Consider the following 11962-nt stretch of genomic DNA (forward strand, 5'->3'; position numbering starts at 1 on the left):
TTTTATGGGGTTGTAAGCTTGAGAAACTCTTTGTTTCATTATTAGTGTCAGTTAAAAAATCCCAAAGAAAAATCAAGACTTCTTTTATTCTGATTTTTTATACTGCTGAACTTTTATTTTCTTGAATGAGACATGATATTCTTTTTGTAACCATTTGTTTTATATGAAGACAAATCTGTATCAACTTGTTTGTTTATTGCTAAGAGTTCTGTTTCCTGTCGTGCATTGGTTATGTCAAAATTCATCCTTCGTCCCTATCCATTTTAGGAATAACTAAAAAGGCATGCGCAGTACTTGGAAGATATATTTATATATTCATATCTTATGCAAGAAATTTTTTAGAAGAATATCAGAAGAGAATTTCTTTTGCATTATGCATTTGAATTCAAATTTGCAGTGGATCATACCACTTATCTGCATCTTTCTTTTTCCAGATTTGTCGTGTACTTTGCGTGGCTTGTAGTCTTTATATTCTTCACAGTAGTACTAAACTTGATACACGTTTTGATGCTTGCCAAGAAACCTGAACAGGAACAGTCTCTGCTCTATCTTGTTAGGAAACTTTGTGATTGGTGAGTTTGCTCATCTATCCTCACAATATCTCGGCAACCAACAGATTTGAACATGGCATCTCGTTTGCAGCCGGCCGCTGTGGAGGCAGGATGCCAAAATCAGAATATTAGTCTTGAAAGATCACCCGATAGCATAATGAGCCGGTTTGAATCTCCGGCTTCGGCCTTTTATGCGACAGAAAGATACATGAGATTTCCGCAGTATGATTGTCAAGTTGGTAATTATTTCTGCTCTCAATACTCCAACTCCTACGATTCACATGTTTCTTCACATCAATCCTCTGGGGCAGACTATATTAACTCAGGAGAGCAAGCTGACCACAACTTTGGATTGAAGAGCACTTTGGAATCGGTTGTAAAACCCCAATTCTCTTGCCATAAATCCTTTGACAAGTCCGATAAAGGTCTAAGCAGTTCTTCAGGAAACAAGCTTCCTTCAGAACACCACAACAAGTTTCTGGATAATCCTGGTGTCTCCCTAGAGAACCACTTTTTAGTTCCTTTCCAAGGAAATCAAAATCGTCAAGTAAGTATTCTCCAGGTTGGTAATTTAGTTTTACTACTTTTAGCCTCTTAACGAAAATTCATTTTGACCATGTCATGTTGTCTCTGTGCAGGTTGATTATAATCCATATAATTCTCCATTTTCAGAGCTGGGCCGCTTCAATTCTAGAGAAGAAAAGCGATCTCCAAGATTTTCTTTGGGAGGTTTTCCTATATCTTCTGGCAAAGATCTGTCTACTACACTGTCAAGTAAAACAAGGATAAGATGGACCCAAGATCTGCATAAAAAGTTTGTTGAGTGTGTAAATCGCCTTGGAGGTGCTGAGAGTAAGTGATTTCAGTGTGAGCTTTCTATCCATTTGAGAAGAAAAAATTGTTCATATCTGTACCTATTGATTAATCAATTACAGAGGCAACACCTAAAGCAATACTAAAGTTGATGGATTCAGATGGATTGACTATCTTTCATGTGAAAAGTCATTTGCAGGTATTATTGCTTAACCAAATAGTATGGATTTTTTTTTTATATATATTTTTTTGTAATCCATATGGGATATTCTTTCTAAGATCTCTTTGTTATTTCTTTTCTATTTGCTCTTGCAGAAATATAGAAGTGCAAGATACATGCCAGACTCTTCAGAAGGTAAACCTTTGTAATTATTTCTTATGATAAACGGTTCAATCCCCTCATCCCTTAAGTGCTTGAAAGTTGAAATTGATCACATAGTTAATATTAGAACAAAATAATGCCATGAGGTGATTATGTGTTGAATTTGAATATGAATGCATGCGGAGAGCACTTCATGGAACCTTTGAGGTTTTAATTCAGACCATCACTGCCATGTTAGCACTACCCTTCAAACACTTGAAGAGAGGAGAGAATTCTGTAGGCTTTCAGTTCCTGTCAAGTTCTTGCAGCAAGGAATATATCTATATTAATTTTCTCAGTACTTTAAATTAAGTAAAATGACGGGCAATCTTTTTTACTTCCCCTGTGTCAACGGGTGTTGAGGACCAAATTGAGAATAGTTTTCAATAACAGAATGGTTTCTTAGCGTGACATAAGATGCAATCTTAGGTTTACATTTATCTTTTCAGCAACTCATTTACTCTGTACATAGTAATTGTGATGATGTTTACTGATATGCAATAATTTGCTATATTATTTTTTGGTGGTTTTGTCTGCGATTTGTTAGAAGTCCAACTTGCCTGTAAAAAACAACAGCAGAAATTATTATAAAACAAAATAGTTCTTGAATTTTCTGTTTGATGATGCAGAATGCATGTTTAACTTTTGAAGGACTTTTGCATCCTTTCTTTCACTGTTGTTAAAATTCTGATTCAAATACCTATTCTGTGGCAGGAAAGGCTGAGAAAAGAACTAGCATAGATGATGTATCACAGCTCGATGTCAAAACGTAATCTCATAATGAATCCTTCTTCCTTGGTTATTATACTAATCGTATCCTAACAAGCGTTCAAGCTAGATAAATTTCTGAAACTTGAAATTGCCTTTCTTGTCTTCTTTTCTGTTTCTTCTTCTTAATGATGTGTGCCTATCATCTCAGACAATCATTTGATCTTATGACAAATTGTTGACCATGTCTAGCAGTGGGTTTCAAATCAGGGAGGCACTGGAGGTGCAATTAGATGTCCAGAGGCGTCTGCACGAGCAGCTGGAGGTACTGGTTGGGTTGTTTCCTGATGACCTCCTGAGAGGAGTGGTTCGGTTCATTCAAGACCATGATGATCAGACTTTTGAATGGCCTAGCCTTCAGTTTCACCTACCAATAATTACTAATTTCGCTTACATTTTCTTATGGCAGATTCAAAAAATTCTACAATTACGCATTGAAGAACAAGGCAAGCAGCTTAAGATGATGTTTGATCAGCAACAGAAAAAAACTAATAGTCTCTTGAATAATCAGAACTTGAACATTACTTCTCCGGACGAGTCAACATTTAGCCTCGAAGATATTGATGTTTCTATTGTAGAAGGCTCTAATAATAATACCCATTTCCCATCCAAGATAAGTTAGATCTTCAAAGCACATAGGACTCATTTTCATGTGCAAGCACTCATGGCTTCAAGCGAAAGTGATTTCTAATCCCCAGCTACAACAGAATCGCAAATGATCTCTGCTCCTTTGTAAAGAAAGTGAAAGCGTTTGATTGTGCCTACACAGGAAGGGTAAAAACATAGGAATACGATGTGTGTTCACAGCATAGTACTCTTTAGAGCTTGGAAGTTGGGATTCTTTGCAAAACAGAAAGTAATGTGGTTCTTGTACTGTAAATTCTTCCGAATTCAGCATCGGCTTTAGAAAAATAGTCTTGCGTTATTATGTACTTCAAGTTCATCCTAATAAAAATGTACCAGAGTTTTGATGTCTTCTCTGTTAGCCTGGTGATATGAACCATCCTGTTAGCTCTGTATGCTGCACTCAATCAGAAGTCAACCAAAAATCATAACGCGTACAAGTTTTTCCATTTCATTCTGCTATCAGCAGAACATTGGCTAATTAGAAAAAAACAATTTGGCCATTTTCTTGCGACTAGCTTCCAAAACCAATTGTCCATAAGATCCACCATATCAGCCGGCATGTATAATGCTGTCTCGAAACCTTCACTTACGATGGTGGGACTATCTAACCATCACGGAAGGGTTTAAACTGAAGTTTCCCAGAAGGCGATCCATTGGTTAAGAATCCTAGCCTTTTCTGTCTAATAAATAAATAATCAGTTGAGCAGGGTAGAATCCTTGGCATGTCAGTGTTTCGTCATTCATTACCATCCTTACCCATAGACCTTGTAAGAATGTCGTCATTCTTTTCAATGTTTTTGATAGTTGTGCTAGAGAGGTCAACACAAGGACAATACAGTCGTCATTCTTTTCAATGTTTTTGATAGTTGTGCTAGAGAGGTCAACACAAGGACAATACAGATCCTGCAGAAAGTTGTACATGAACAAATTATCTTTGAATGTGCCTTTGACTCCTGATCATTTGATAAAAAATTAAACTATAGACTGAGTGAACTCTTTCTTATTAGCAAGAGTTATTAAACCTGACCAAGAGTCGATCCAGTATAAAGTTAGGTTACGGATTTAACTGGGTCAATCTAGAATTTTTTTCGGGTCATAACGCGTAAACTTTCCTCTAATTTTTACTGAAACCTGGCTCAAACCAGGTCCCACTTGACCTGTTTGGCTGGTTCGGGCTGCATAATAGTGATTACTAGTCCAATAAAAAATCTATATGCAAGATGGCGCGTATCTTTTTGGTCAGACAGAGAAAATGAAGTCATAGTTCTTGCATTGCTGCCAATCAGGAGGACATCCTGGTGTGCACATGCATGCGAGCGAGCTCATGTCCTATCAATGATTAATCCATGGCTAGAACTTGTACTATAATTGTGTACTATCATTCCATTGTTAAATCTGTACAATAAGTACTACTTGCTTTGGTAATACATTTAACATATACAAGTGTCCTAATCCTAACCAAATTGGTTCATGAACTGCCAAGAACTTGTACTATCCATGCCCGATTATTTTGGATAATTTATTGGAAAATTACCATCAGAAAGGCGTATCATTAAAATAATTTATAGCAGATGTTGTCATTTAGGTGGAATCTCACCAAAACCCTACCACTTGGAAGTTATATTTTGTTCTTCTAAAAAGATAAAAGGATGCCTGCATATTGATCACATCATCTGCTGGTACACATGTATTATCAGCAGTGTACCAGGAAAATGAAAATTGACGAGCTCTTAAGAGCTAGTTAACATATAAAAAGAACAGAAACATCCTAGGGTTCGTGCTCTTATAGAATCAAATATATATATATATATATATATATATATATATATATATATATATATATATAGAGAGAGAGAGAGAGAGAGGATTTATCTGCTTTGAAAGAGCAATATTATCAAGAGTGAAATTCCCAACTTCATAGAATGCTTACTGAGCCTTCCAATAAGACAACATAATTGGAATGTTGCTCGCCACCATCAAGCATGGGGGAAGTATCTCAAAGTCAAGATGTAGAGCCTGCAACATCAACTAACATCATTCCAAGTCAGTTCGATCAGCTAGCTCCGGCTTTTTGCATAAGTGAATGCTTATTCGATCTTCAGCAAGATGATGATTATGAATTTCCTACTTTCCCTTCATGCTCACAGGTTCCTGGGCCTAATGATGCAAAGATGTCATCAAATCAATCATCCAGGGGTAACATTTTCGATGAATCCAGTTGGCAAACAGTTCTGAGACCTTATTTATTTAGCAACCAACACCATAAATATTGTGAAAAGACTCAAAAACATCTTTCTTCCATTAATTTGGGGGGAAGTACATCCCTTTCACTTGAGCGAGTCCAATTACTTGGAGACAATGCAACCTTGATTGGAAGGCCCCTTCAGCCTACTTCTGATAGACAGAATGATCCCGAAGTAAGTTCTCTACTTAACTTTATTCTGATGTTCTTGTGTGCATACATCATGTCTGGTTTTCTTTTGTATCAAATGTGTTTATTTCAACTTCCTATCCAAATCTGGTATAAGCTTCTCAAGTCTCAGCAGCTGGAATCATCTACAAGACATTTGGGGGATGGTTCCTCTACTTCCAGCGGTTCAGGATCTTCTGGACCAATTTTCTCGAGTAAAAAACGAATTAGATGGACTCAAGGTCTTCATGAGAAGTTTATCAAGTGTGTCAATAGCCTTGGTGGTGCCGCAAGTAAGTAAATTGGTATGAGCTTTGCTCAATTGTTAAAGGACTATCTTTTATTGATTGTCTCCATTGATTGATCAAATAATAATAGAAGCAAAACCAAAGGCCATACTGAAGATGATGGAAACGAAAGGATTGACCATCGTTCAGGTCAAAAGTCACTTGCAGGTACTCAAGATCAGTTGTGTTTTGGTTCCACCCAAGCTTATTTCTATTTATCATCCTTTTTCATAAATTTGTTTTGCAGAAATATCGATCTGACAAGTACATGTCAGAATGTAATCAAGGTAAATCTCTGTTGCATGTTGAAGTACTTTTGAAGGCAATCTACTTGTAATTTTCACATCAATAGTGGTTTTCTGCAGCAAAACCTACAATCAACGACATGCCCCAACTTGTCTTCTCTTCTAGAATTAGCATGAGAATCAAGGAGGCACAGCAACTGCAGCTAGATATTGAGAAGCATCTTCACGAACAGTTAGAGGTATGCCTTATGCCTTGAAATCTTGAAATATCGTGATGGCAAAGGGTTTGAGATCTGCATAGCAGGTTTCGAGTTCTAGTCAGGGTGTGCATCTCTTATAAGAGCCTGGGACAGCCGGGATTTTACTCGCTCACCTGGACCCTCAAAATGCACTTTCCGGGAAGTGGGTTTCCTCGAATAAAAAAAAAAGAGTAGGCCTTATGCCTTGAAATCTTGAAATACCTAGCAAACCAAGTGTTATGTTCTTAAAACTGGACAGAAGTAATGCTTCATATGCCTACGGAAAAGTGATCAAGTTATTTTTCGGTTGAGAGGCTTCCCATTTCATGTATTTTACCCATTTGGAACAGATTCAGCGAAATCTACAGCTGCAAAATGAGGAAAATGGGAGGCAGCTGAAGCTAATGCTGGAGCAACAACAGAAAACAAACAAAAGCCTACCCTAAACTTGAGGCTGAAAAGCCTGCGAATTGCAGCATCCATTAATCTACCATGAAGATGTTAGAATTTCAACCGCGGAATACCGGCTTCTCATTCTAGTTCAGTTTAATCAAGTTTGTATATGTGCAGCAATAAAATTCCAAAAAGACTCACCATCTGCAAGGATTAACACTTGTTTAATGGAAAGCAAGCCTTATTTGGTCTGCTTTTACATATATCAGTTATAATGAGAAGTGAGATTCAGAAAACTTCCAATTCTATACTAGAACAGCTATCAGAAAAGAGGGAATGTATCACAGGCCTTGCTTCTTGTCATAAGAGATTGAGTTTTGAACTTGAGTCTTGACCATACAGTGATCTTCTTACGTTGCAGTTTCGAGTTTAAATTCCTGTTTTGCAGTCAACGTGCTGTTTACTGAATCATGGGATGCAAAATGCAAGAACTGACTGGAAAACAATTGTCATATATATATATATACCGGGGTGTTTAAAAAGTGACATCGTATAATTAGGGGTTGTTTGAAAGTGTGTTATTGGTTATTTTTTAAAGTATTTTTTATTTAAAAATATATTAAAATAATATTTTTTTATATTTTAAAAATAAATTTTAACATCAAAATGATTTAAAAACACTAAAAAAATATTAATTTAAAATAAAAATAAATAAATTTTTAAAAAAAAACACTTTTAAAATACAAAAACAAACATGTACTTGGATTTATCCATTATTATTAGCAACTTATAAAGTGAAAATATGTGAAATTTACAGTAAAATGAACGAAATTCTTACCAAAATTAGATAAATTCTAAAAGAGTTTGCTCCATATTTTATTATTTTGGATTTGAATCCAGAAGATGTTTTGAAAAATCATATCTCCATTTATTCATAATATTAAGCTCGTCCTTCAAGATAATAAAAACACACACACACACACACACACACAAAACACTCTCGATCACAAGACAATAACCAAATAATGGTTCTAAAAGTAAAAGCTTTTACTATTTTTATATGCAAAGAAAAGAGTCGAATATACTTTATTTGCTTAGAGGGTAAAATAAAGGCAGGAACACACCAGACAACATAAATTAAACAACAATTTGTTAAAAATCTCCAACGCCAGGTTTCACTTCACATTCCCAGAGAGACAAAACAAAACAAAAATGGAAGACATGAAGAAGAGAAAGATGGACGAGGGAAGTAACAATGGTTCTGGCGAAACATCAACCACACAAGATTACCTTCGTTCACTACTTGACCCTCTTAATAAATCCCAGCTTGTCGATCTTCTTTCTAGACTGTACGTCCCTCTCTTTCTCTCCCTCATGCCTTTTCTTTTAATGGTTTATTGGGTTTTCTTTTCTGGGTTCTTTTCATTTTTTTGGATTCTATTGTGTTTCTCTTCGGTTGCCGGATATTTAACACATATATGGGTCTGTTTTGTGAAGAATGAATAGTGGGATTTTAGTTTATATTGATGTACTTTTTGCAATTAATCTAAGATTAAAAGTTGAGTCTTCTTTCTACAGGGTTGGTAGTAATTGTAGTCTGTGTTAGATTGAGAATTTTTTAGCCTTGTTCTGTTTTAGGCAAATAAACAGTGCCACGTTAATTTTAGATTGGTTCTTGTTAGAGAAAGCCACTGGATTGTTGTTTTCCTATAGAGATTTTTTATTTTGTGTGTTTAATTAATAATACCCTTTGTCTTTTGATTAGAAGTTTGAGCTTTGTACATTGTAGTGCATTCTAGTAGATGCATTTAGAAGCTGTACTGTTGTTTCTTTTCAGAAGTTATAAATTTTGGATCTTTTTTTTTTTATATCCTCTGATGGTTCATGGTTCAAATGAACAGTTAGGATTTTTCATTGCGGTGAATTCTTATAGATGCATTTACATTTTCCATGATTGTTTTCTTTGGAAAAATTAATTTTGGATCTTTAGATTTCTATATCCCTGATGTTTTAAATAATAAATACTGTGAATTCATGTAAACACGTTTAGAAGCTCTTTAGATGCTACAACTTTCTATGAAGAAAACAGCTCTGGAACCCATATTTGTTGCTTCTTTGTTCTCTGCTTGTTTGTGCGCGCGCGTGAGTTTGCATGCACTGAATATATCAGTGCCTTTGTGAGAATATTCCACTTGTCATGCTGATTGGGGGTTTGTGGGTGGTTCTTCATCTGTATGCTGTGTGATTGACACTGTGCATGTGTGTTTGCTTGCATGTTGAGGCATAAAGAGGGTCCCAATATCCTTCAATTGCAGAAGAAATTAAAGGTCTTGCCAGTGCAGATCCTGTCCATCGAAAGCTTTTTGTCCGTGGCTTGGCCTGGAACACCACCTCAGAAACCTTGTGTGCTGTGAGTGCATTGCTGGTTGCTGAGTGTCTTTTTTGTGTTCCATGGTGATGATTGTCCCACATGATACAAGTTTTGCCTTGAGTTTTTTCACATGGAAAATACTCTTTTACACGCTCTTCTCTTTGATGTTTTGCTTACTATTCTAAATCTTTCTCATGTCTAAGTGCTGTATGCTATTGTTCCAGGCATTTCAAATGCATGGCGAGATAGAAGAAGGAGCTGTGATCTATGACAAAGCGACAGGAAAGTCACGTGGCTATGGTTTCATTACATACAAGCATATGGAATCAGCACAAAGTGCACTAGGAGCACCCAGCAGATTGATTGATGTAAGTTGGTTGTTTTTAAGTTCTTGCTTGCATGATTTGTGTGTTTCTTTCTGTGCACAATCCCGTCCTGCCTGCATGGGTGATCTGTTTGTAAGGGCATAGATTCCAAGTAATAAGTATAATTGGGTTATGGAAGATGAAATATGACATGATTAAAAGAACAGAATTATGAACTTAACACTCATGTGTCATACAGAGCTTCATTAGCACATCGATCTGCTTTGAGAAAATCTAACTCAGGAAATTTAATGAACTGTGAATTATCCTGTTGTTTTTTAGTATATGATATGGTCAAATGTTATAAACAACCGTACTTGAGGTGAAATTTTAGAAATCATTGTTTAGATCTGTGACTGGTTAAGTTCACCCAAAATGTTGCTCTTCTAAGATGTACTTTAAGTATGAAGCAGAGGTAGTGTTTGTTATTGCATGGCTGTCATTACACTCTGTAGGTAGCTAGGATATTGATTTTTGATGCCACGGCTTTTTCTAAGTTAAGCAAGAAAGTCCCAGACTCCATGTAACTTCTCTAGTTACACATTTGTGCTGTTTTCACACATTTTCTTAATCTTGAGATTTTTATAATTGGTTATTTGTGTTCTGATTCCAGAGTCGGATGGCTGTCTGCAATCTAGCTTGTGAGGGATTAACTGGTGCAAGCACTACACCTGATCTAGCCCAGAGGAAACTCTACGTTGGGGGTTTGTCGCCAGAGATCTCAAGTGAGATGCTGCTTAATTTTTTTGGAAGATATGGGGATATTGAGGAAGGCTCAGTTGCGTATGACAAAGATACTAATGAATCACGGTAAAATGCCATTTTCTTTCTCTGTTCATCAAGAGATATTTGCTATTTTAAACTTTTTCCCAGTGCCTAAGTCTTCAACTAGCTGTTGAAGGTTGTTTTCTTTTCCCTTTCATATACAGTGGGTTTGGTTTTGTTACATACAAGACAGTGGAGGTTGCAAAGAAGGCCATAGATGATCCACACAAGTTGTTTGGGGTAAGTTAACGATAATTCCCTAGAGGTGGTCATAATAGTGACCTTATTTATTGTTCTAATACATAAATCTTTAGAGGAGGAAAGTTCTTAAACATCATAAAATTGTGAATTTTTATTTTCATTTTGTGGCTGCTGGAATGTGTTTGTCAAGTTTGCTCTCTAATTCCTTATTCATGAGTTATTTTTCTTTATATCAAAATGCCATACAATGAAGATGGGTTATAAGTGATGTTTGCTTCTCCCAGGAAAAGGAAAGAAAACGAACTTGATGCTTGCTGTAATGTCCAACAAGGAGTAAGATTCTCTAAAAAACAGTGGTTGTGTTTGCTGAAACATTGGAGTTATGAGCCTACCCCAAGTAGTTTGGACTAAGGCTCTGTTAAATTGATTTAAGTTTTAGACCAGGACCTGTTATAGATTAACTTTCCTACTGCATTTTGGGCAGCAATTGGTGTTCCTCCTTCAGTATATATATATATGTATAAGGTCTTCAAGGTCATTCGATTTTGCCCTCCTGCTATAAATTTCGGTGGTGTCCACTCAACAGAGAATGGGACTCTACTTCTATTCTTATTAATTGATTCTGGTATTTATCAGGAGTTTCAAATTTCTAAGCAAGAGATCTCTCTTAAGTGTCTTGTTTTTGTCAAGCGGGTTGTAAAGTGCTTGTCCTAGATGCAGGTCTCTTTAATTGTGTTCCTATCTGGAAAGGAGCACAAGCTACATGAGTGACCAATTTTGATCTCTTGGTTGACCAAATTCTGTGTTATCAAACTAACGTCTTTTTATTTGGTTGGCTGCAGGGAAGAACAATCATTGTGAAGCTTGCTGATACCCACAGGAGCAAAACAGTACAAACGCATTTACCAGCACCCATGGTTCCCCTACAAGTACCAATGGGAGCAGGTGGATATGCACAGCCAGGTAAAGCACCCGCTGGCGGTGGTGCCCCTGTTGGTTATCCTTATCCTCAAACTGTAGCTCCATATCCAGCTTCTTCATACCCTAATCCTCCAGTTGCACCTGCTCCATACCCAACACAAACTCAGATTTCTTATGCACAAGTTCCATCGAAGAAAGAACCATTAGGGCATTCACCAGCACCACCTGTCGGAATGGGTGGCTACCCCCCCTATTACTACCCTAAACAGTGACCTATTCTCACTGCAATTTCAGTGCTACTAAGGCCTATGCCTCCCTAATGTGGTACTTTTTATGTTGTCAAGTGGAGCTGTGGATGGCTCCATGAGACAGTAGCTGTTGAGAGGCTCAGAAAGGCAAACAAAGTGAAATTTTGATACTAGATGATTTTTATTTTTATTTTTATTTTTATTTTCGTTTTCCCCTTTCCCCCTCCATTTCCAAGGACTCAGCATACTTCATTAGTCACTAGCTCTCTAATATTAGATTGCAGGGGACAGGCATCTCCAGGAGACAGATTCCACTTATGGTGTCTCTCACTGGAAGTTGAGAACCTAGAGGAGAGAGGCTTCTACAAACTTTAGATTAACTTGACTAAAAACCTCT

At 36.7% G+C, this 11962-nt stretch overlaps 3 protein-coding genes across 9 annotated transcripts; all 3 read left to right on the forward strand.

Annotated features, from left to right (window-relative positions):
* The first annotated feature begins 224 nt into the window (after positions 1 to 224).
* On the forward strand, positions 225 to 3469 carry LOC7483986 (myb family transcription factor PHL5). Of its 3 annotated transcripts, XM_024587400.2 has the most exons (8): positions 225 to 790; positions 878 to 1098; positions 1190 to 1403; positions 1487 to 1563; positions 1680 to 1719; positions 2440 to 2494; positions 2686 to 2758; positions 2903 to 3469. In XM_024587400.2, exons 1-8 carry the CDS (start codon positions 625 to 627, stop codon positions 3113 to 3115), a joined length of 1059 nt encoding a protein of 352 aa, XP_024443168.1. In that variant the 5' UTR covers positions 225 to 624; the 3' UTR covers positions 3116 to 3469. The 3 variants fall into 3 exon arrangements, with proteins under 3 accessions (XP_024443168.1, XP_024443167.1, XP_002322672.1); XM_024587399.2 differs by having other exon boundaries at positions 226 to 1098; XM_002322636.4 differs by having other exon boundaries at positions 227 to 1098; positions 2689 to 2758.
* A 1324-nt stretch (positions 3470 to 4793) lies between these two features.
* On the forward strand, positions 4794 to 7091 carry LOC18109673 (myb family transcription factor PHL5). 5 transcript variants are annotated; one of them, XM_024587452.2, is made up of 6 exons: positions 4799 to 5537; positions 5667 to 5823; positions 5909 to 5985; positions 6065 to 6104; positions 6183 to 6301; positions 6652 to 7091. In XM_024587452.2, the coding sequence occupies exons 1-6, from the start codon at positions 5103 to 5105 to the stop codon at positions 6745 to 6747; spliced, it is 924 nt and encodes a 307-aa protein (XP_024443220.2). In that variant the 5' UTR covers positions 4799 to 5102; the 3' UTR covers positions 6748 to 7091. The 5 variants fall into 5 exon arrangements, with proteins under 5 accessions (XP_052303752.1, XP_024443220.2, XP_052303751.1 ...); XM_024587451.2 differs by having other exon boundaries at positions 4800 to 5537; positions 5664 to 5823; XM_024587449.2 differs by having other exon boundaries at positions 4947 to 5537; positions 5649 to 5823.
* Positions 7092 to 7781: 690 nt separating this feature from the next.
* On the forward strand, positions 7782 to 11777 carry LOC18109672 (UBP1-associated protein 2C). Its single transcript, XM_024587329.2, has 6 exons — positions 7782 to 8043; positions 8984 to 9104; positions 9290 to 9433; positions 10044 to 10240; positions 10360 to 10435; positions 11239 to 11777. The coding sequence occupies exons 1-6, from the start codon at positions 7907 to 7909 to the stop codon at positions 11587 to 11589; spliced, it is 1026 nt and encodes a 341-aa protein (XP_024443097.2). The 5' UTR covers positions 7782 to 7906; the 3' UTR covers positions 11590 to 11777.
* The last annotated feature ends 185 nt before the right edge of the window (positions 11778 to 11962 follow it).

Source organism: Populus trichocarpa, chromosome 16 (genome assembly GCF_000002775.5).
Source record: "Populus trichocarpa isolate Nisqually-1 chromosome 16, P.trichocarpa_v4.1, whole genome shotgun sequence".
NCBI lineage: Eukaryota > Viridiplantae > Streptophyta > Magnoliopsida > Malpighiales > Salicaceae > Populus > Populus trichocarpa.